The 24,861-nt window shown below is 37.0% G+C and overlaps 1 protein-coding gene across 1 annotated transcript; it reads right to left on the bottom strand.

Annotated features, from left to right (window-relative positions):
• Positions 1 to 12,824: 12,824 nt before the first annotated feature.
• Positions 12,825 to 24,833, bottom strand: ZCCHC9 (zinc finger CCHC-type containing 9). Its single transcript, XM_077139287.1, has 6 exons — positions 24,741 to 24,833; positions 23,288 to 23,698; positions 16,842 to 16,992; positions 16,524 to 16,616; positions 14,540 to 14,608; positions 12,825 to 13,401 (listed from the first exon to the last, which is right to left on the bottom strand). The coding sequence occupies exons 2-6, from the start codon at positions 23,669 to 23,671 to the stop codon at positions 13,283 to 13,285; spliced, it is 816 nt and encodes a 271-aa protein (XP_076995402.1). The 5' UTR covers positions 23,672 to 23,698; positions 24,741 to 24,833; the 3' UTR covers positions 12,825 to 13,282.
• Positions 24,834 to 24,861: the final 28 nt, after the last annotated feature.

Consider the following 24,861-nt stretch of genomic DNA (forward strand, 5'->3'; position numbering starts at 1 on the left):
TCTCTCCTGTATTTCCTTGCTTCAGCTTCTGGTTTCTTTGTGGCTTTTTCTCTAAACTCCTCTAGGTATTTCTCTGTATTTCATCTTTTAGCTTCCTTCACTGGAGTGTTTTCTATGAGCGTCTCTGTTTTTGTTTTTGTTTTGTTTTCCCTGTCTTTTATCCTCTCAAAAAGGACTGCAGTAGGGGGATTAAGAGCTACCTTGAATGAGGGGGTTCACATCTCATTTGAAATAACCTCATCAAAAGTTCCCACCCATAATAGGTCTACAGCACAGAAATGGATTCAAAGAGCATGGCTTTTTCTGGGGTACACAACAGCTTCCAACTACCACAGTAGTCATTCTCATTCCCCCAGAATCTAAGGACAGAGGAAACATAAAAATGAAATCTAGTTCTTTTTTTTTTTTTCCTTTTGGAGTGTCAGAGTACCCTTAAGAAACATTTAAGATTTCATGCCTTTCTCTATGTTAAGTATTTTCAAGTGCTTCTAACAGGACTGAAAACCTTTCGATTCAGAAAGTAAGTTCATTCCTATTAATTCTTCCTGGTTTTAATGCAACAAAGTTGATGATGTACATGCAGGGCATTTTGTTGGTTCTGTTTTGTTTTGGACATGGGCAGGCTCTGGGAATCAAACCAGGTCTCTGGCTTGGCAGACAAGAATTCTGCCACTGAGCCACCGTTGCACCGCCCTATATACAGTTTTTTGTTTTGTTTTGTTTTGTTTGGGTGCATGGTACAGGAATTGAACCCAGGTCTCCCACATTTAAGGCAAGTATTCTACCAGTGAACCATCTTACATACAGTTTTAATAACATTTTTCATTTTTATATGAAAATATAGTTTACCCTTGTTCTCAAACACCTTAGGAGATAAGGAACAAAATGGAAAGAAACAGTATACTTTTATATATATGGTCACATGGTTTTTGTTCATATTTCTTATTGCTTTATCTTAGAGATAACCTTGAAAATTTTTATAAGTATATTTAAAGGAGTAGTTTTATAAATACATGTTGAAAAGGTGTATGTAAAAATCATAGGTTTTCTGATTTAGAATAAATTACTTAAATGAGAGATTTTACATTTTTTCATGATTGATCTCACCTATTTGAAGGGAATATATCTACTGGCAGAGGCAGTTCACCATGACCCCTGAGTGTTCTTGCACATTCTTGCTGAGTATGTCAGAATGTGAGACTTATCTCCATTGCCGGATTCTGAGCAATTTCTGTAGCTAGTCCCATAAGCAGCCAAGTAGGTCAAGGTGAGCCCAGCGTTCCTACAGTGTAATTTATTGCTCCCTGGGGCAGGGGAACTGACTTGTTTACTGCTTGCTACAGTGTTTGCTCAAAACATACTGGAACCTGGGTTCCTCATCTTCTTAGCTTTGAAATAAACCCTCTACCATGTGCAGCATCCATCTAGGCCCATCTTTCACCCCCGTGGGACATGGGGGCAAAGGAAATTTACACGGATAAACTGATATTTATGCTGCTTGCTGTGCCACAAGTAATAAAGGCTTTTGTCTCTGAACCAGGAGTCTCATGTCTTCTGTCAATGTCCATGAAGCAATAACATGCTAATTTATTAGCTTACTAGGAATCTAAGACCCTTCACAGTTCCTGACAGTAACCCTGAGTCAAATATCAGAGAAATACTAGATGAAAAATACCTTTCCCATTTTATTCCTGCAAGTGTAAAGTACCATATAAAAATCTACACATCTTTGCTATCTTTCATTTGATCATTTCACAATTCAACAATTTTAAAGACACTAAAAATAGATCAGAAACAAATATCTCTATCAATACACATTTGTTATTTTGAGTGGTAAGATCAAGTGGGAGTTCACATCCTGCCTATAAATTATGTTCATTTCTCCACCTGTCTTCACGTTTGCCATCCTAGTCTTAGCCACTATCACCTCTCACTGTAATAGCTTCCTAATGTTTCTGTGCATATTAATTTTGTACTCCTACAACTTATTCTTCACACATCATCCAAATGATATTTTTAGAAATGTTTTTCAGATCACGTTGCTTCCCTGCTCAAAACTTTCCAATGAGGAGAATAAGCAAATCTATAGACAGAAAGTAGATTGGTGATTGCCTAGGTCTGGGGTTGGTGAGGTATCTGGGGGTAAGGGAGTGGGAATGTGTAATGACTGCTAATGAGTATGGTATTTCTTTGGGGATGACAAAAATTCTCTAAAATTTAATATGGTAATGGTTGCACAACTGTGGATATCTAAAAAAACATTGAATTTTACACTTTACATTGTGAATTGTTGCATATGTAAATTATATCTCAATTAAACTGTATTTTAAAAGACTTTCCAATGGGGAGTACTTCCCCAGTGGCAGAGTAGAGCTCTCTGAAAATCTGTTCCTTCATAAAAGCAACAAAAACACTGCAAAATCAATTCTTTCAGAACTCTGAAAATTAATCAATGACTTGTGATAATCCAAAGAGCATTTATGCAAGAAAAAGTTCTGAATGTCAGTAAGAATGTTAGCTTTATGGCATTTCAACTTATCCTGTTCCCATCTACTTTTTCCAGCTTCCAATTAGCCTCAAAAACCAAACCTTACGACCATGGTGGCTGTGCAAAACAGCAGCTTAGCAGCCGCTGGATGGAACATGATGGGTTTGGGACTTCCCAAATGACCCACCCCAGGAAACTATCAGGATAAATCCTGGAAAAATCTCTTTCTCAGGGTGTTTTAGCCTGCCAAAGCTACCAGAATGTGATATACCAGAACTTGAACAATTTTAATAAAAGGGGATTTATTTTAACAAAGAAAGGTGGGGGAAATTTTAGTTAAAAACTTATAGTTCTTCACAGGAAAGGCAGTTAACATTCATCTCAGGTTCTCTCTTACATGGGGAAGCACAGGGTGATGTCTGCTGGCCTTCTCTCCCAGCTTCTGGCTTCTAATAGCTTTCTCTGGGCGATTCCTTTCTGTATCTCCAAACATCTGGGATGAGCTGCAAGTGCTGAGATGAGGTATGCTGAGCTGCTTGAGCTGTGCTGTGTTGACTTCGCTTCTGGCCTCTCTTTTAAGCCTCCAGCTAATCAAGTTAAATATCACTCATTGTGGAAGGCACTCCCCTTAACTGACTGCAGATGTAATCAGCCATGGATGAGTTTCACATGCTAATATTAAGTCCCCAGCAACAGAGCTAGGCACTATCACCTGGCCAAGTTGACACCTGAACCTAACTGCCACACAGGGTTTGCCTTTACTTGACTTGCCTAAGAGCTCACAAACAGCCCTATTCCCAGACTGTTTGTCAAAACAGCCAGCGGCAATTGTTTGACATCATAGCTAACTGGGGAAGTGTATGCCAATTGGAGCAATACAGTAGAATAACCAAAAAACTTAAAAGGAAAGGCAAGAGAATAAGATGTTTATAGGGGGCTTTGAAAAACTCCATCATAATCCTGGAAATCTAGAAAAGCATGCACATGTACAAACATCCAGAAAAGATCTGAGGCGGCATTAATCTCTTATCTCTGGATGATATTGAGGCTTTGGGTAAGTAGGATGTGAAGGCTAAAGCAGAGTCATAAACTGCTAGCACATTGATGGTGTGCTCCAACACACAGAGCCTCTCAGCACATGTTGAGAGACTGTGGTAGGATGAATATTGCTCCCCCAAAGATGTCCACATCCTAATGCCCAGATGTGTGAATATGTTACATAACATTATGTGCTGAAAGTCGCACTGCTGCTGTGATTAAGTTAAGGTTCTTGAGTTGGGGAGATTATCCTGTATTATATAGATACTCCCAATGTAACCATGCATCATTATAAGACAGAGTCAGAAGATTGAAGTTAGTGAGGAGAAGGCAATGTGACAACAGAAGCAGAGTTTGGAGTTATGTAGCCACAGGTAATGGAGTATTGGCAGCCTCTGATAGCTGGAATAGGTAAGTAACAGATTCTCCCCTGGAGCCTTCAGAAAGAACCAGCCCTGTTAACACCTTGATTTTAGTTCTGTGAGATTCATTTTGGATTTCTGACCTCCAGAACTGTAAGAATAAATTTGTGTGGTCTTAAGCCAATAAGTTTGTGGTAATTTTTAACAGCAGCAATAAGAACACTAATATGGAGGCTTACTGGTTTAAGGCATTTTTAAAAATCTCTGTCTAATCACTAGTTGACTGCTAAGCTAACTAAGCCGAGACTTCAGTGGCCACACGTGACAAAAAATTAACATTTACAGAATTAGTCCAAAAGTCCCAAAACATACTAACAGTAGCAACAACAACAAGAACAATAAAGAGCAATAACAATAAACCCTTAAGTGAATAAAACTGATATCCAGCCTTGCCACATTGTATTAATTAATATATCTGGTTTTTTACAAAAAATTACAAGACATGCAAAACAACATGAAAGTATGGCCCATACACAGGAAAAAAGAAATCAATAGAAAACATCTTTGAGGAAGACAATAAGTTAGATTTACTAAGAAAAGAATTTAAATCAACTATTATAAATACGTTCAAAGAACTAAAAGAAATCATAACTAAATAATTAAAGGGAAGAATGGGAAATATATCTCACCAAACAGTGAATATGAATAAAAAGATATAAATTATATAAAAAAAGAATCAGATAAAAATTCTGGAATTGAAAAGTGCTGTAACTGAAAAAAGTTCACTAGAGAAGCTCAATAGCAAAGCTGAGCCAGTGAAAGAAAAAAACTGGTAAATTCAGAGATAGACTATCCAGTCTGAGGAATAGAAAGTCAAAAGAATGAGGAAAAATGATGAACAGAGCCTCAGAGATCTATGGGAAATCGTTAAGTATGCCAACATGTGAACATGGGGTTCCCAAAATGAGAGGAGATGGAGAGGAGTGAGAGAAAAGGAAAAGGGCAGAAAGAATATTTGGAAAGCCAAAAACTTTCCAAATTTGATGGAAGACATTAATCTATGCATCCCAAGAAGCTCAATGAACTCCAAATAGGATAAACTAAAAAAGATTTTAAAAATCACATGATTATCTCAAATGTAGAAAAAACACTTGACAAAATCCACCATCCTTTCTTGATAAAAACTATCAGAGAACTAAGAATGTGGAGAAGCTTGTACAACTTGGCAAAGTGCCTCTACAAAAACCTAGAGTTGGCATCGTACTTAATGGTGAAAGAATGAATGCTTTCTACCTAGAATCAGAAATAAGATAAGGATGTCTACTCTTTTTTATTGCAATTTTATTGAGATATATTTATATACCATATAATCATCCAAAGTGTACAATCAGTGATTCACAATGTCATCATATAGTTGTGCATTCATCACCACAATCAATTTTTGAACATTTTCATTACTCAAAAAATATATATACACGTAAGAATAAAAAGAAAAAGAATATCCAAAACATCCCATGCCTCTTATACCCCTTATTATTTATTTACTTTTTCTCATTTTTTACTTATCTCTCCCTACACTGGATAAAGGAAGTGTCAGTCACAAGGTTTTCACAATCACATGGTCACACTGTAAAAGCTATATAGTTATATGAATATTTTCAAGAATCAAGATTACTGGAATACAGTTCAGCAGCTTCAGGTATTTCTTTCTAGCTATTCTAATTCACTAAAAACTTAAAAGGGATATCTATATAATGCACAAAAATAACCTGCAGAATGACCTCTCAACTCTATTTGCAATCTCTCAGCCACTGAAACGTTTTGTTTCATCTCTTCCCCATTTTGGTCAAGAAGGCTTTCTCAGTCCCCCAATGCCAGGTCCAGGCTCATCCCGGGAGTCATGTCCCATGTTTCCATGGAGATTTACACCCCTAGCAGTCATGTCCCATGTAGTGGGGAGGGCAGTAAGTTTACCCGCTGTGTTGACTTTGAGAGAGAGGCCACTTCTGAGCAACAAAAGAGGTTCTCTGAGGTGACTCTTAGGCCTAATTATAAGTAGGCTAAGCTTCTCCTTTCCAGGAAGAAATTTCATAAGGGCAAGCCCCAAGATCAAGGGCTTGGCCTATTAAATTAGTAATCCCTCATTGCTTGCAAGAATAGCAGGAATTCCCCAGGTGGGGAAGTTGAACATTTCTACATTTTCCACAGTTCCTCAAGGGGGGGTTGCAACTAGCAAGACTCTTGCCATGTCTATTCAACTATGTATTGAAGATTGTAGTCATGGAAATTAGGCAAGAAAAAGAAATAAAAGCCATCCAGATTGGAAAGGCAGAAGTAAAACTATCTCTTTTTGCTGAAGATATTCTATTATATTTAGAAAATCCTAAGAAATACACCCTAAAAGCTATTAGAGCTAAAAAAAAAAATGAGTTCATCCATGTTGCAGGATTCAAAATTGGGATAAAAAAATCAAAATCCAAAGGATAGAATACATATCAGTGGTCATGGTAGCTGGGGGAAGGGAGAATGAGGGTAAACTGCTTAATGGGGAAAGGGATATTACTTTGGAATAATGGAAATATTTTGGAACTACAAAGAAGTGGTGGTTGTACAACATTGTGAATGTACTAAATGCCTCTGAATTGTTCACTTTAAAATAGTTAACTCTATGTTATGTAAATTATTATTATTTTTAATATCAATAAATTATTTTTAAAAAATCAATTGTATTTCTATACATTAACAATAAACAAACCAAGAAAACAATTCCACCTACAATAGCATTAAAAAGAATAAAATGCATAGGAATAAATTTAACAAAAGTTCAAGACCCATACACTGAAAACCACTAAAACAGTGTTGTTAGAAATTAGAAACTCAAATAAATGGAAAGACCTCCTATGTTCATGAATTGGGAGACTTAATGTGAAAATGGCAAACTCCCCAATCTACAGTTTCAACACAATCCTTTTCAAAATTCCAGCTGACAAAAAAATTTTAAATCCCTGCTGGCATTTCTTGCAGAAAATGTTGCCCTGACAATAAAAAGAACAATGGACATATCTTCATTTTAGAAAACAATATCCTAACTGATCTAACTCATTAAATCCATTTATATTGGCCAGCATTTGGGCAAAATTGCAAATTAAAAGCGATGGGAGTTTGGCCACAGGATTGTAAACTATAGGAGTTGGCAACTGACAAGGATTTAGCCGTGGGTAAGATGCTAGATCTGCTTTATTCAACGTGCTTCCTAAATGTTCTCAAAGATTGACAGATCTCCAGAATATTTATATATAACTGATAGGTGGTGGTAAATAAAGACCCAGAAACAAAAAAATAAAACATCAGCTTACAAATCTCATGAAATTGAAAAAAGATCAAAATAAAACTTGAATGGAAGTAAGATAGAAGAAAAACTCTATTTAGACAATACTGAGTTTAACTTAATGAGTAAGTACTCTCCAAACAGCAATTACGACAATAAAAACAAAAACCTGATCCTACAATTGATATGGAAATGCAAGAGGCCCAGAATAGCCAAAACAGTATTGAAAAAACAAAATTGGAGGACTCATACATATGGATTTCAAAACTTACTACCAATAAATGGTAATCAAGATAGTATAATACTGGCATAAGGATAGACACATAGATCACTGAATAGTATTAAGGATCTAGAAATAAACCCTGGTATTTATGATCAATCAATTTCAAAAAGACTTCAACACAACTCAGCGTGGAAAGAAGAGTCTGAAATTTTCAAATAATATTCAGTTGTGGTGAGACAACTGGGGACGACCATGCTGTGGTAGGTTGAATTATGTACCCCTCTTTAGACATATTCTTAATCCACATCACCATATGAAGCCTTTGTAAATAGGACCTTTTGAAGATGTTATTTTTAGCTAAATTGCAGTGAGCTGAATCAGGGTAGTTCTTAATCTGGATTACTTAGATTTTATAAGGGGATAAGGTCCCCTTATAAAGTCAGCAGGAGCCCAGAAAAGAAGTAGGAGGTCAGCAGGAGCCCAGAAAAGAAAAGGGAGTAGATAGCCATGTGATGGGAAAGTAACGTAACCCCAAGAATTGCCTGCAGTCAGAACCAGAATGTTAGTCTTCTGGAAGAAAGCAAGCCTTTCCTCATCTATTTTGGACTTTTCCTAGCCTCAAAACTTTCAGCCAAAACATTTCTGCAGTTTAAGCCAAATGCTAGCAGCTCAGGCAAACTAAAATACAAGCTAAACAATGAAGTTGGATCCCTACCTTACACAATATACAAAAAGTAACTAAAAATGGATTATAGATGTAAGGTAAGAGCTAAAATTACAAAAGCCTTAAAAGAAAACATAGGTGCAAACCTCATGACCTTAAGTTAGGCAATGGTTTCTGAGATATGACCCTAAAAGCACAAGCAACAAAAGAAAAAACAGATACATTGGACTTCACCAAAACTAAAAATTTCGTTTTCAAAGAAAACACTATCAAAAAAAGTAAAAAGATGATCTACACAAAGAGAGAAAACATTTGCAAAGCATGTATATGAAAAGGTCTCTTGTGGCAAGAATATATAAAGAACTCTTTGAACGCAACAATAAAAAGACAAATAATCCAATCTAAAAATGGGTAAAGGATTGAATAAGAAGATATGCAAATGTCCAATAATTATATGAAAAGATCATCATCAACCATTACAGAAATGCAAATTAAACCACAATGAGATTCCACTTTGCATTCACTAGAATGATTAAAATTAAAGACACAATAACAAAGGTTGGCAAAGGTTGGAAAAATTGGAATCCTCATACATTGCTGGTGGGATTATAAAATGGTGCAGCTATAAAGGAAAACCATTTGGCAGTTCCTCAAAATGCCAAACATAAAATTACTGTATGACCCACCAAGCCAACACCTCATTGAATTGCCAAGAGAAATGAAAATAATTTGTCCTCATGAAAATTTGTATATGAATGTTCACAGCAGAATTACTCATAACAGCTAAAAAGTGGAAACAACCCAAATGTCCACCACCTGATGAATGGAAAACAAAGTGAGATATATCTAGACAATACAATATTATGTGACCATAAAAAAGAATGAAGTACTGATACATGCTCTTGTTGGCGCAGCCTTACCTGGCTGGGGAGCCCTGGTCCTTGACTCCCTGAGACAAAGAATTGACACTCAAGTCGAGGTTGGGAGAGCAAGGTGATTTATTAAAACAGCAAGTAAAGAGAGAAAAAAATATGCCTTAAAGAAGGACGGGCTTAGTTGGTGAAGAATCAGACTGACCCCAATTATAGTTTAGTTCAGGGTATTATGGGGCCAGCTGATGGTAGGATTGTGCACATGTTACTAGGGGGCTTTCTTGGGGTTTTTCCTTTGTGACTTTGTTTCTTACTTTAACAGGGTGTTCCCACTGCATTTTGCTCAATTTAACCATTTAACCATCTGTTAAAGGTAGAATGTTCTGACTGCTGTTTGCTCAATTTAACCATCCATTAAAGGTGGTTTCAGCCTCCTGGGGGTGGTCTTGGGGTGGTCCCCTTTTCCCATGTGGTGGGCTCATGACTTCCTTACTACCGAACACTACAACATGGATGAACCTTGAAAACATTGTGAACTGAAAGCAGCACACACACACTGCCATAGATCAAATGATTCCATTTGTATGAAACAGCCAGAATAGGAAAATCCACAGAGAATGACAGTTGATTAGTGGTTGCCAGGGGCTGGGACAGAGGGAAATGGGGAGTGAGTACTTAATGGGTACGAGATTTCTTTTTTGGGGTAATAAAATATTCTGGAATTAGATAGTGACAATGGTTGTAGACTCTATGAATATATTTTAAAAGACTGAATTTTATGGTAAGTGAACTATATCCCAATAAAGCAGTTAAAAAAAAAACTTTCCAATCATTTCCTAAATTCCCCAATATGATTTTGTCTCTGTCTCCTTTTTAAATTCACAGCCCAACAAATATCTGTTGTGAGCCAAACATGTGTAAACCATGACAACCACAGCCAACCAGAGCAACCTTGCCACTGTTTTAGGCATTTGGGATACATCCACAAACAGTCAAAATCCCTCTGCGTGAAGTTTATGTTCTAGGAGGTAGACAGGTACTAAATGTACATATAATAAATAAATAAATTAGTATGTTAGGTGATGACAGAAAAATACAAAGCAAGGAAAGGGGGAACAGGAGTGCTAGCATCAGGATGAGGGAGAAGGTTCAATTTTAAATAGAGAATAAGTCTTATTATATAATGTCTCTTCTTCACTACGCTTCAATCACTTATCTCTCTATTTCTAAATGTGGCAAGATTCATTTCCTCTTTAAGGACTTTGCACTGCTTCCTTTCACTATCATCTTTCCCATTCTCTTTAACACGGTTGGTTCCTTCTCAACATGCAGATTTCAGCTTCAAAATCTTCCCCACAGAGGCCTTCGCTTGATTATCCAATCTAAAGTAACTGTCCAGCCATTTGCATCATATTCTCTTAATTCCTTTCATATCACTTATTCATTCAGCAAATGGGAGTAGTGCCTACATGCCAAGCATTCCTGGTGATATAACAATGACTATGAGTCAAAATCCCTGCCTCCATGTAACCTATAATCTGGTGGAAAGGGGAAAAACAAATACCTGGGGTTAAGAAAGGATACAAATTATGGAGAAAATTAAGACAGTAAGGGAATGAAAAGTTTTTGGGATAGGGAAGGAAGGAGTTGCTATTTCCAAAAAGCCCTGCCATAGAGATGTTCTATTAAGCTAATAGTAAAACAAAGAGCCAAAGGAAGAGTGTTAGCTGTCAGGGGGTTGGGGGGTTGGGGGTGGCCAGAGAAGAGCACTTGAGATTTAAGCCTAGTGACTTGGAATGTAATCGTACTGTAAAAAACCGAGACAAGAAAGGAAGTCAGTCATTTTTTTTTTCAGGGAGGAAATGATGAGATAGCCTCTAAATTCATACTGAGTTTGAGTTGTCAGTACAACATCCAAGTAGGAATGTTCAGATGACGGGAGAAGATGGTACTGAAACCTGGGTTATCAGAGCTAAATGTAGATCTAGGAGTTATCCATAGAAAAGTGAAAGATAAGCTTGTAAGAAAAAAAATAAACTTGTATGAAATTTCTTAAGGACAGACTGAACTGAAGGAAGAAAAGAGTGCTAAGGACTAAGTCTTAGGGGATTTCTATTAGTCTCCTAGGAGTTCTGTAACAAAGTACCACAATCTAGATGACTTAAAATAAATTTATTATCTCACTATTCTGGAGGAAGTCCAAAATCAGGGTATCAACAGAGCAATGCTCCCTCTAAATTTGTAGGGGAGAATCCCTCTCGCCTCTTCTAGCACCTGGTGTTTGCCAGCAATGCTTGGTTGGCGTTCCTTGGTCTGTAGGTGCCCCACTGCAATCTATCTCCATTTTCTCATGGCTTTCCTCCCTGTGTCTGTCCTTCTCCTAAGGACACCTGTCATACTGGATTAGGGCTCACCTGGATTCGGTATGGCCTAATCTTAAATACATCTTCAACGACCGTTTTGCTAATAAAGTCACATTCACAGGTATGGGGGATTAAATCATCAACATATCATTTTGGAAGACACAATCTAACCTTAACAGAATTCAATAAAACATTAAAAATTCAATAAACTATCTCATTCAGATACTTTTTCTATTTGTCTCCTTTCCACCCTTAACCCCCATACTGCATACGCCCTGGTCTGTCTTATTCACTGCCACAATCGCTGGCGCCTGAAAGAGTTAGCAGGAACACAGTAGGTACTTAGGAAATGTATGATGAATGGATACATGATTGCCTTCCTCTTTAGGAATATCAGCCAAGAAAAATCATTCCTTTCAAGAAATACACCATGATTTCAGATGTGTCAGAACTTGTCTCTGATGGATTGCTTTGACAGTGTCCACACTTTCTTAATGTTATAATCAGCATCTGCAATTCATTTCTAATGATTTCACTAATTTATGAAGCATTAAAATGTAAACAAAGAAACCTGAAGAAGACAAAGTGGACACTATCTTTACATAAAAGATTGTAAGAAAGCCTTAAACTTCACTGCAGCTGATGGGTTTTAGACTTGACAGTGCCTTCTGCTCTGGATACCACAGGTGGAATAAATCTGGGTGTTCTAGGATGAAATGGAGAAGGTAGCAATACTGTCCTTCTCCAGCTGCTTGATCTGTGCAGCTCCTTTTAAATGGCACTCATTTCCTTAAGTTCTGGGATGCTGAAAAGTGTTTTGTCCTCTTATTTTCCTCTCACAATGAAAATAAAAGAACAGCACCTATTAAGACTAGAACTGTAGCGTTGTTCAGACATTAAAACAGAGAGAAGTGTTTTCTTATTTGGTAAATATTTTGCTTTCAAGGCATCAATAACTAATCACAGCTGCTTCCTTTAAGGTACAAATATATCCAATCAGGTAAAATTTCAAACAAAGCACAAAATCCATTAGAGTCATTCCATTATACAATGGTTGCCCCATGAAATATATGTATTAAGTATGCATGTATTCATCAAATCAAAGAAGCTAATGGATCTCTGATTAGGAGTGTTCTATTATGGTGATACTTCTATCTCACCCTGACTTATCTAAAAATGTGAATAAAATGCTAAGTTTTATGTGTAATCTGCTCGGTGCCATCATTCCAGTCAAGTAGCCCACAGTGAATCTTGGGTAGAATTTCTCTCTTGAAAACCAAGGGCAAAGAAACAGTTAAATTAAGGTATCCTAAATGTTAAGTTTACCAATCTTTAATTCTTTATGACAAAGCTAAAACAAAAATTATTCAAATCCTTACTTATCCTCACCTAGGATTCATAAAAGACCTTGTTCCCAAAGTTATTGTTACACCACACATTAATGGACTCTAGCTAGTTCAGTCCAGATTTAGGTATTCAAAGAAAATAAGCAAATAGCAAAGGATTTTTATTCAAGATTCTTAGAATACAGCAAATTTGGTGGCAATTTTTAAATAACTTTCTACTGTAATAATAAAATGATACTTTGAAACAAGAAAACAATATAGTAAAGTTCATTTCCAAACGTAAAGCAGTTACCCTTTGTTTAGGGATGGCTGGCATTAATGCATAATTTCCTTTGTTTTTAAGAAAAGTTGATTGCTACAATCAGATATATAACCACTAGTTATACATAAGTTCTGCCTGTTAAAAATATGTTCTCTTAGAGGATCCAATTTAAACATCTTATACTTTCCATAAGTGATTTTCTCCAAATTGTGATAGAAGTACTCCTTAAAGGATAAAACTCAGGACATTTTTGAAAGGCGCTCAGCTCCAACCTCAGAAGTAGATCCAGTTCAGAAAGTAGCAATGAGGTGGTAATTAATCCTACATTTAATATTATCAAAAATGAACAATTTTAGGTGTCTTTGTATTGGGTTTCTGTGGTTTAGGAGTATCCAAAATTTCTTCATAGTCTGCACTCATTCCCTTTGCCCAGCGACCAACTGTGACCATTCGATCTGAAAGGAACAGGAAAGTGAGAATGTAACAAAAACAGTCATCAAAGCCATCCACTTAGATTGGTATTGCTTTAGCAAAGGAACGAGTTTTGACATGATTAATCACAAGGAGGGAAGACTCCATCACTAACGGAAAGTGAGCAATTCCATAATTGATTATAACCCTTGATTTCAGAGTACCACAGGCAATTTCTTATCCCAATTAGGGAAATGCAGCAACTGCTTTGCAATGCACAGATTGATGAGAAAGCTCTTACATTTCCCAGAATTCATGTTTATGGAGTCAATGAAGTCTAAGAGTCAGTAAATAGCAAGACTTATGTAGCACCAGTTTCAAAAGTACAAGATTCCACCTGTGAAATTATATAACATTTGCTTGTCAGTCTTGCCATTTGGGAAGGGATATTCCTCCCTGGAGGGAGAATTCAGATTCCACTTCACCATTTCGGTCTGACTGCACACAACGCACTAGACCATCTTCTTCTGGACAAGACTGTCAATAAGAACTCTTGCTTTTCAGAGCAAATGTTAGGGATAGGGAATAAGAATGGATAGACATATAAAAGTTTAAAACAAAAAGGAATGGATAGACATATTTTTTATAGTACTGTGACTATAGGAATTTTTTTTTAATGTTTTTTTCCAGGAAGCACTAACTGGGCTCTCCCACTCTCTTGCTTTTTTTCACACAGGATTATCAGCATTTTAATGTAAGCAAACTAATCTAATAATGGTCTCCACTTCCCCAAATGTCTGCCATAGGTATAGTGAACATTTATGAAGATGTGGACTACCAAGGAAGAAAATAACTGGCCCAATGTTGTGAGGAGAACATGTATTTTCAATAGTTTTCGCAATCAACTCTGAATCCTTTAAGCACACCTAAAGCAAAACATATGAGGATACTCCACCATAATAATATTTAAAACCAGGCTCCTCTAAAGCTTAATGGTGAGGGTTTTTTTCCCTTCCAACTGAGAACAGCAGCTAATGCTCAGTTATTCAATACTGTATTTACTGCTGACAAAAGTCATCACTGTAGTAGGAAATCAGCAGTACCCCAATGAGGGTTATTAGTAACAAAATGCAGGAAAATAACTACTCTTACCCTTTCTAAATTAAGACCCAGAATTCTCACCTGAATTCTGACTCGCTGGGCAATCTTTCTGAAAATGTTCCACTGAGCCACAAAGTCTGCAGCAACCACCTAATAAAAGAACAAACTCATTGAGAACCACCTCACACTTGCAGAGGGCTTTAAATGTCCCAATGCACTTTCATATCTTATGTGATTCCCACATTCATGTTAGTTGAAAAGGCAGCAAGTGCCATTCCTTTTTATTTAATTCTCCATTTTTCTTAACTTTACAGAGCATAAAACTGTACTTATTCAGTACTTTGGACCTGGCCTTCTGGGCAAAAGTGTGAAAGAGATATGGAAGGCATTTATCCTCTGGAGTGTCCAAGAGCCTCACACAGAAGTCTGGAGCTTAACCACAGTTAGACAGTCAAGGCTCTGTGAATCTTCAAATCTGTAAGCAAAACTTGTATGCAAATGCAATTTTCTGAGAAGGATGTCCATAGTTTTTCTTAGATTCTCAAATGGTCAATGATCCCAAAAAAGTTTAGGAAGCACTGCTTTGCTCTACCGATCAGATCAGGTTGAACAGTTAAGAAAGGAATGAAATAAACTCTTGTTAAGATGTCTTCTTTCTCCCAGACACCCTAACCCTAACAAAAATGCCTATTTGTCTACCTTAAGCAACATTCCAGGATTGTGAATTACAACATGTGGTTTCTAAAACGAGCCTTTCAATTAACAGTCAAGCATGATCATGCTCAAAGTTTTAAGTCATTTAGTGAGAAAAATGACTTGGTAGAATATAAACCTGGCTGAATTCTCACTCTTGCATGATCTACTCGTTTTGCTACACTTTAAAAAATATATCTAGTCATTTTGGTTGACTATCCAAAGCCATTTCTGTTCATTAGTCATATTATTTGACCTATTTCCTAAGTTCAAAACTGAAAAGAACATGTGAGCATTTTCAAGGCCCAGGCCTCTTTATTGCTTTATATGCCAGAGTAGAGTAGAAGACGCACTTGAATAATGTATTTTAATCCTTATAATAATTCTTCTAGGTAAATACTACAATTTTTAAAATTTAAGGTACCACTGATTATAAGATTTATCGTTTTTAGGCACCAATCAGAAGAAAATATGCTGCCAGTTGTATAACACCCACCAATGGTTACATCCACATTTCAGAGATATTAAAATGTAAAAAAATATGCATCTTAGAATCAATGAAATACAGTTTTATCATCCTCATTTTATAGGAGGAAACTGAAGATCAGCGAAGTTAGATAACTCAGCCAAAAATCTACAGCCAGTAAGTGCTGGGGCTGGGGCTATAATCCATGTCTGACTGACTCCAAAAGCCATGCTTTGTCACTGGACCCCTCTGGGAAATATCCAGGATATGACATAGGAAGTGTCTAGAAGCTGATGGTACTGGGCACAGGCACACTGGCCTACGTGTGGACTCACTATTAACAGATGACAACCTCCTTGTGGACTCACATTAACAGATGACAACCTCCTCTTTAAAACTTCAGACATCACAGACTTTATTGCAGGGACCTTAAGACTTTAGCTGAGCTAAAGATAAGAAAGCTACATGACTCAGACAATTACGCAGAGAAAAAGTTCAGAAACAAACATTTCTTCAAATATTGAAAAGGTAGTGTGTACCAGCCCTTCTACTAAAATAATATGCTGGGCTGATTAAATATACTATTATTAAAATCTTATTTTCACTTAAGTATGATCCCTCGATCCCTCTGCTTCTATTAAAATTTAAAAGTAGAACTGCATAACGTACTCTCAAAAATGATGATGAAGAAAGCATGAGTTTGAAATGTACACCTTAGTCTTGTTCTGATTTATTAATATAGCAAGTCAGAAAGATTACACAAAACCCAAGTACACATAACTAGCACTTAATAAAAATAATGTAATTCTCAATATTAGTTATTTTTTTCAAAAGTTCTAAAAGCATAATTTAATAACTCTGCTTGATGTCTCACCATTGTTGATATATGATCATAACAGTACTCACCATCAGCATAGAGTCCTTTGGGGTTATCAGGACAAGATCTGGACAAGTGCCCCATTTCCCCACAAACAAAACATTTTGCAAAAGGAAATTCACCTGTAAGGATAAAAGTTCCTATGAAGTTTATTATAAATATGACAAGTCTTATAATTCACATTATTTTAAAATATTCTGAATGGAAAAAAATCTTAAAATTTAATCTCACATAATTTCAAAATATTAATGGTATGTTCATAATAAACTGTCAACAAAAATAGTCAGATGGCTACTTCTTAGTTACTTTCCCCACCAACCAAACAAAAAATTAACAGAATAACATACCAAGAGCTGGGTCTACTTTAGCCTTGCACTTGGTTATTTCATGCTCTGTGGAACCACACCGGTAACATATTCCAGTGCCCATATCTTGATTCTCAAGGGCAGCAGGGCAATCTGCAATCCCATGGCCAGGTTTTCTACAATGGAAACATACCTGGGAAACAAAACGTGAGTTTACACATTGCAAAACTACACTGGCTCTATCAATTCTTATCAAAAATATTTTTAAAACTTTTCTCATTTTAAAGTTATAATCCAGCTCTTTTTTAAAAACCTCAATATTTTATCTGTAGAAAAAGTATTTCACACATTCCTAAGCAATAAAACATGTAATTTCCATCAAAGGGTCTCAGTGCTTCTGAAAACCCTCAATCCAAACGCATTAATCTCAGAAATAAGGTTATAAATAGCTTTGTAGAAGGCAACTACTTAAATGGATTAAGCAGATAAGAACTATCTGTTTCATTAATGGAGATGGCTGCACTAAAAAAAATGAGTGTTCTATTGAATTTAGACAATGGCTACAAACTGTCACTCAAAATTAATAAATATTTGCACTTTCAAAGTTCATATAACTGAATGAATTTGAGTCATATGATTCCATTTCAATAAGGATTCAAATAATAGCTTTTTCATACCAAAAAGTATATACTGATAGTTCATCTAATTTTACTATATATTGAATATTCAGAAAAAGAAATTTCATTTTTGGAACATATACACATTAAATTTTAAAAGAGTGATTTATTCTAAGAGGAATTTTTTGGCTCCAACATAAAACCGACCAGTGCTTTGGTTACTTTTCATACTTTACAGCTAACTATTTGGAGGATTATTTTGTTACAATGAGAACACAGCCATAATTTTAAAATGACAGACATTTAAACTATATTATTTAAACTGGAACAGAGTAAATATATTTCTTTGAAAACAAATAACCATTTAATTACTTTTTTCAAGATAAGCAGGGGTTTTTTTTTAAAGAAAAACAGGCACAATCGACTTAAAATACATTGCATTTTACAATCATGTCCTCATTTTCCTTTTTTTCCTGTTTAACAATATATTAGAAAAGTATAAGACCCTTTATATTTCAGATTTCCAGTAAACTGTTACATTTAGAATGAGTTGGCCCAAACAAAGTAAATACATTTAACCTACAACTGCAGCAAAAGCTGCCACTAAAAACTGGATCATCACCACAAGAATTCCTGGTTTCTTGGTGAAGTCAAGATTCTAGCTACTACTTTGACATTTCAATGTTAACCTTTAAAACCTAATCAGTTCTCCCCAAATTGAACTACAGATTCAACAAAGTACCAATCAAAATTCCAACAACCTACTCTGAAGGTTTGGAAAAGCTACCAAATTCATCTGGAAGGGAAAGAGACCCCAAACAGCTAAAAGCATCCTAAAAAAGAATGAAGTGGGAGGACTAACACTCCCTGACTTTAAGACCTATTATAAAGCCACAGTGGTCAAAACAGCATGGTACTGGCACAAAGACAGAAAAATTGATGAATGGAATTGAATCAAGAATGCAGAAATAGACCACCAAATGTATGGTCAACAGATTTTTGACAAGGCCCCCAAATTCTCTGAACTGGGACAAAATATTCTTTTCAATAATTGGGCATGGAAGAACTGGATATCAATAGCCAAGACAATGAAAAGGACCCCTATCTTATACGTTACACAAAAATTAACTCAAAGTGGATCACCCACCCAAATATAAGAACTAGCACCATAAGGCTTCTAAAAGAAAATGTAGGGAAACATCTTCAAGACCTAGTAAAAGCTTCCTAAACTTTACACCCAAAGCAAAAGCAACAAAAGAAGAAATAGATAAATGGGAACTCCTCAAATTCAAATGCTTCTGCACCTCAAAAGACTGTCAAAAAGGTGAAGAGGCAGCCAATTCAATGGGAGAAAATATTTGGAAATCACATATGAGATGAAGGTTTGATTTCCTGTATATACAAAGAAATCATACAACAACAAAAGAACAAACAATCCAATTATAAAATGGGTTAAAGATATAAATAGGCATTTTTCTGAAGAGCGAATACAGATGGCCCAAAAGCAGATAAAGAGATCCTCATTTTCACTGGCTATAAGGGAAATGCAGATTAAGATTACAATGAGATACCACCTCACACCTATAGGAATGGCTGCTATTAAACAAACAGTAGACTATAAATGCTGGAGAGAATGTGAAGGAACTGGGACACTTATGCACTGCTGGTGGCAATGTACAATGGTGCAGCCACTATGGAAGACTGTTTGGCAGTTCCTTAGGAAATTAAATATCTAGTTGCCCTAGACACAGTAATAGCACTACTTGGTATATACCCAGAAGAGCTGAAAGCAACGACACAAACAGACATTTGCACACCGATGTTCACAGCAGCATTATTCACAATCGCCAAAAGATGGAAACAAACCAAATGTCCATCAACAGACGAGTGGGTCAACAAAATATACATATGATGGAACATTATGCAGCAGTAAGACAAAATGACGTCCTGAAGCACATGAAAAGATGGATGAGACTTGAGGACATAATGCTGAGAGAAATTAGCCAGATACAAAAGGACAGATACTGTATGATTCTACCTTTATGACCAGCATAAGGGTATAATCAGAGGCTTATATACAGAATATAGGGAACTTAGAGATACACAGAAGCTAGATATGGGGTGAACCGTTAGCTAATGAGGTTGAATTCAAATGTAAGGGAATAGGCAGGAGTGAAGGTGATTCTTTAGTGGGTCTAGAAGTAATATTACCACATTGAAGATGGACAAGATTGAAAGGGTTGTATAGACTTACATGTCCCACTGATTCACATTAGAAATATGAATGAGTTCTCATAAGAATTACTTCAAAGGTACAATTCTTGTATAAAGAGCATTTAAGTCCAGGGTATAGGGGGGAAACTGCTACTGCATGCTATGAGTTATGTTCAAAAGGAAACCATCAGCACTATCCCAGCAACAGCAGAGGTAAACAATGGGGTGAGGGACAAGAGTTAAGAGGAGGTTTAGATTTCCTATTTGGCAAGGGTGTGTTTATTGGTTTTCTGTCTCTTGGGAACAATGAAATTATCTACAATTGAGAATGTTGATGGACTGTGGACTTTGGGCCTTCTACATGATGCCCGCTGAATGCAGGTGGCTGAAGGATGAACTGACAGGGAAGTAGATTGGCAAACGATGGTGTATACTTATGAACAAAGATTGTGCTGTTACAAAAAGGAACAATGTTGTAAGGCATGCAATGATGTGAATGAAAATGTGGGACATTTGGTGAGACAAAATAAGCCAGAATTGGTCACCTTTAGAAAATGCCTAGATTGTAAGCTTTTAGATCAGACATGTTAAATCCGGAGTGGTGATTATTTTTGGATTTTGAGAGGTTGTTATATATATATGTAACCTGACATTTAGAGATAAAAGCAAAACCAAACAGGTTGGGGTTAAAGTAATTCAGAACACAGGGGTAAGGAAGACAGTGTCTATATTTTAGAACCACACATACTCTTTGAGACTAGTGGAAGAAAGGTTTATTTGATCTGGAACTGAAATTTTCTGTACTGCATAATCTAATTCAATCTATCTTTATAGCTCATCTGAACAACTGAAACACAGGAAGCACAGAATAAGACAGACGTCCTTTAATCCTGTATAGATTATAGTAATGCCTGGAAATATCCTAGGGTATATTAAGCAGATAATGAAAAAGTATTGGCAAAGTCCCCTGAGGGAGGGGACAAAAAATACGGAACTATTAAACCTAACCATTAGGGAATCCCCTGATACTTTGTCAAGCTTTAGGGATAACCTAATCAATAGGCCACACTCTCAATCAGGAAGCTTACTCTTGTGACGCTTATGTAAGTAGAGGAGAAGCTGAGACTACCTATAGGCATGCCTAAGAGTTACTTCTGGAGGACTTCTGTGATTGCTCAGATGTGGCCTCAGTCTCTCTAAGCCCAACTCTGCAAGTGAAATCATTGCCCTCCCCACTACGTGGAACATGACATCCAGGGGTGAAAATCTCCCTGGCGACGTGGGAGAGGACTCCCAGGGATGAATCCAGACCTGTCACCATGGAATCAATAATTACATCCTGACCAAAGGGGTCAAAGGAGTGTAATTAACAAAGTTTCAGCAGCAGAGGGAGTTCAAATAGAGTCTAGAGGCTACTCTGAAGGTGGCTCTTATGCAAACTTCAGGTAGACCTTGCTACCTATCATAACCTGCCAACCCCCAACCAGGACCACTCCAGCCAATCCTAAAGAACACCTAGGGCAATATATAAGATTCCACAATGGTTCCAGACACTAGAATAACTTCCCAAAAACCTACAACCTCCACATGGGTCGCTGGTCCAGATAAGTCCTGAAACCTAGCCCAGCCTCTCCAGAACATCAGATAGTTCCATCTCTCTACCCCATATTAGTGACAGACCCTTCCAATATGAAAAATTTAGAACTGCCATTGCCCAAACACCCTTAAAGAAAGGTACGGAAAGATCAAAGGTGATGGTGGAATTATACTTAGAAGATAGGACTTAACAAATGAATATGAATGCTGAATCATTAAATTGGTACTTGTTAGTCTCCAGTACTTCAGAGCAGCTAGAAATAAAAACTCAAAATTGTAACCTATGTCAAAGTCTGAAATACATTCTACAACTAATTGTGCTGCTGTGCTTGGAAATTTATAGCTTTTTTGTATATATGTTATTGTTCACAAAAAAAGAAGGAAAAAAACACAAATGTGATCATAAAAAAGTATTTAAGCCCTCTAGCCTCCTATATTCTGGAACAGCCAGAAGGAAAAATATAAGAGGATCATATGGCAGCCCATGATAAACTCTGGGATCTGTCCTGTAACCATTTCCTGAAGAGTGTTTTGAAAACTACTGCTTTTTTATTTTTTTGCTTTGTATATATGTTATACTATACAATAAAAAATGTTAAAAAAAAAAAAACAAAAAACCTAATTATCACCAAATACTAATTTCTTGAATGATCCTAAAATTTAATGTAGATGGTATTGTGGAAAGCTGATTGATCTAATCCTAACTAATTTGTTAGCATTTAAGACCTGATGCTAGGATGAGGTATTAAAATAATAGCGAGGTATTATAAACAATAGCAAGAAAATGATTTGAAGAAGGCCTCAATAAACACCAAATAATATTTATAAAGCATTCCTTTTTTTTTGAAAAACAGAATTTCTCTCCCTTAATTGCAAATATAAAACTTACTTTTCTTAAAAGGCCATTGTATTACATTTTTTTCAAATAGTATGTGATTCATCATACTGCTATGCCAATGAAATTATCTTTAGGATTTAAATTAATGTATTTGACTAAAAAAAAATATGTGAACGTAATTTTAAAATTCAAACACAATTCTATCTATCCTGATCCAAACTGAAACAATTACCTTTTCTATCTAAATTTATTCATCAGTTTCATTAGTATTATCTCTAAATTATCTTTAAATATGACAATGCTTAGAACTAATTCTACGAAGAGTCAGTAGCCACATTTATAATGGCTGTAAAGATTTAAGCCTGAATTGGTACATAAAGGCTCTGCATTTAGTAAGTCTAATAAAGAATGAATACGTAGTAACTGACAGCAAGTCCTGATACCTATGCAGTACTCTGCTAGATGACTTTGGAAGTTCACCTAGAGAAGAGAAAGAATTATACTAAGTATTTTATTTCCTATGTCCAACATAGTTTAAAATTTAGGCTTAGGCACTACAGAAATAAACCTGCTGCTCCCAGAATTCTTCCTTCATGTGGGGAGAGGGAAGGAGCAATGGCAACAGAATCTTAAAGAGTTTTAATTCTATTACTTGGTTCTGCTACTAACACAATTCTTAAGATTTCCATCCTCTGCCTCAGTTTTTCACTGATAAAGACACAGAATAACACCCTTTCCAAGAAATGGGAACCAAACACATTTATTTAATCTTCTTCATTGTTCTGAAATCTTTTAATGGCTTTTTGAAAAATGGATGTTGGAAGGCAGGGTAAGGACATAATTTTGAAGTCAGACAGACTCTGGGCTTGAATTTTACCTCTGCTACTAGCTAAGTAACTTTCAGGAAGTCACTCAGCTGTCTCGCTTTCAGTATTCCACTCACAGTATGGGAATAATTCCAGCATTTTTGTAAGGTTGTTGTGATGGTTAATCGATAACTCGAGAACTTAACATATAGGAGGTGCTAAAATTTAGTGAAAACTGCTATGGTTTACAGACCCGAGTTTGATTCCCAGAGCCTACCCATGCAAAAAAAAAAAAAAAGGATAAAGATGCCTTTTGGAAGGATCAAGCAATCTTTGACCCTGACATTTGCAAGTGTATTTGTGTGTGTGTATATGAATAAAGGTTTCTAGCCATATGAAGCACAGAAATTATCTTACCATTGAATTTTTCTTTGCTGCTTGCCTTTTTAATCGTCTTCCTTCCCGTCGACTGTCTTTTTTTAAAGCAATTGCAATTTCTTCCCTTACATCCTGGCTGTCTGTTGCTATCATCACCCCATTGTGAGCCATCTGTGAGTTCTGTCTTAGGTATTCCATGAACCCATTCACATCTTCATTTAGGTACTCCTTTTTCTTTTTGTTCTTTTTGTGTTTTGTCTGGGATGCATCATTTTTAAGGGCCAGCCTGTTGGCTTCAAGCTGTTTATCCTTGGGTGGGTTTTGGCTTGTACCCTCAAAGGACCCCTTCTTCATGTCCTCCCATGACGTTGCAGGCAAAGGTCTCTTGTTATGTGTAGTCGTGGCTCGTGCCCACCTGGTCATGATTTCCACAGAGGGACCTTGTCAATCCTTAAGACAAGCATGTCTAATTAGTTGCCATTAAAAACAAAAACAAAGATACATGCCATATCACCTATGCTCACATGTTACATTTCAGTTACTAAAACACTTTTTACTACGTGCAGATATTCATACACACATTTATTTCTGTAATATTGCTACACAGATATGCTGTAAATTTAGCTCTTACCAAAGAAGCTACCACACCAGTTAAAAAAAAAAAGTGGAGATGAAGGGTACACAAAACTCAAATACTTATTTAAAACTCACAAACCAAGTTTCTGGCTGATTATTTTCCTATAACCATGTCACAGTGTTACCTCTCCCAATCTTCTGGTTTAGTCTACCATTTCAATTTGCATAACAGATTGCTAAAAATACTGAAATGTCCTCTAATGTTAAGTTTTCGTTACAACATTTCCCGCAAATCTACTAATAAAGTACATGAAAGTGTTTGAAGTCATGTGATGATATCGGACCTTCCTCTCCTACTAATCAGGATATGTGACTTCCAGCCCACTTCAAATCATCTTCAATTAATGAGCTGTGACCTTTTCAAGGCAGCATCCCGCACGTCAATCGGCGTTAAAGCCTCAGCCCCGGCGGTCTGAGCGGTCCTTCAACACCTGCGGGGGCGGTCGCTTTACACACGCGCGCACACTAGGCGCCGAAGATTCTACGACTGTCACAGTGGGGCGAGGAGCTGTTCAAGAGGATGTGGATCATCCTTCCCCCGAATAAAGAGTATCCAGAGAATGAAGTGGGAGGACCCTAGGTGCGCGCTGAGCACCCGCACCGCGGGCTCACTGGGGCTGGGCGCGCGCGCCCGGGTGTCCAGCGCCCACCAGCTGAGGCCGCCCCATGCGGCGGCGCCCACGAAGGCCGCGCGTCCCGGCACTTCAGCCCAGCCGTCGCTGGGTATCGGGGACCCTACTGCCGGTCCCTCTGCCTCCCGCGCTCGCCACACATTGAATCCAGGGAACGAACGAAGGGACCCTACAACATCAGGGTGCCTGCTACCCCACTTCGCTGTGCGAACGCGGCTTCTTACCGCGCCTGAATCCTCCAGAGCAGGAGAGTTGGCAAGCCAGAGAAGCCAGCCCCCAGCCACCGCGACGACTGCTCTCGGGACCGGAAGCACTATATCCTCAAAGTGCGTCACTTCCGGCGGG

Source organism: Tamandua tetradactyla, chromosome 21 (assembly GCF_023851605.1).
Source record: "Tamandua tetradactyla isolate mTamTet1 chromosome 21, mTamTet1.pri, whole genome shotgun sequence".
In the NCBI taxonomy this organism is placed as follows: Eukaryota; Metazoa; Chordata; class Mammalia; order Pilosa; family Myrmecophagidae; genus Tamandua; species Tamandua tetradactyla.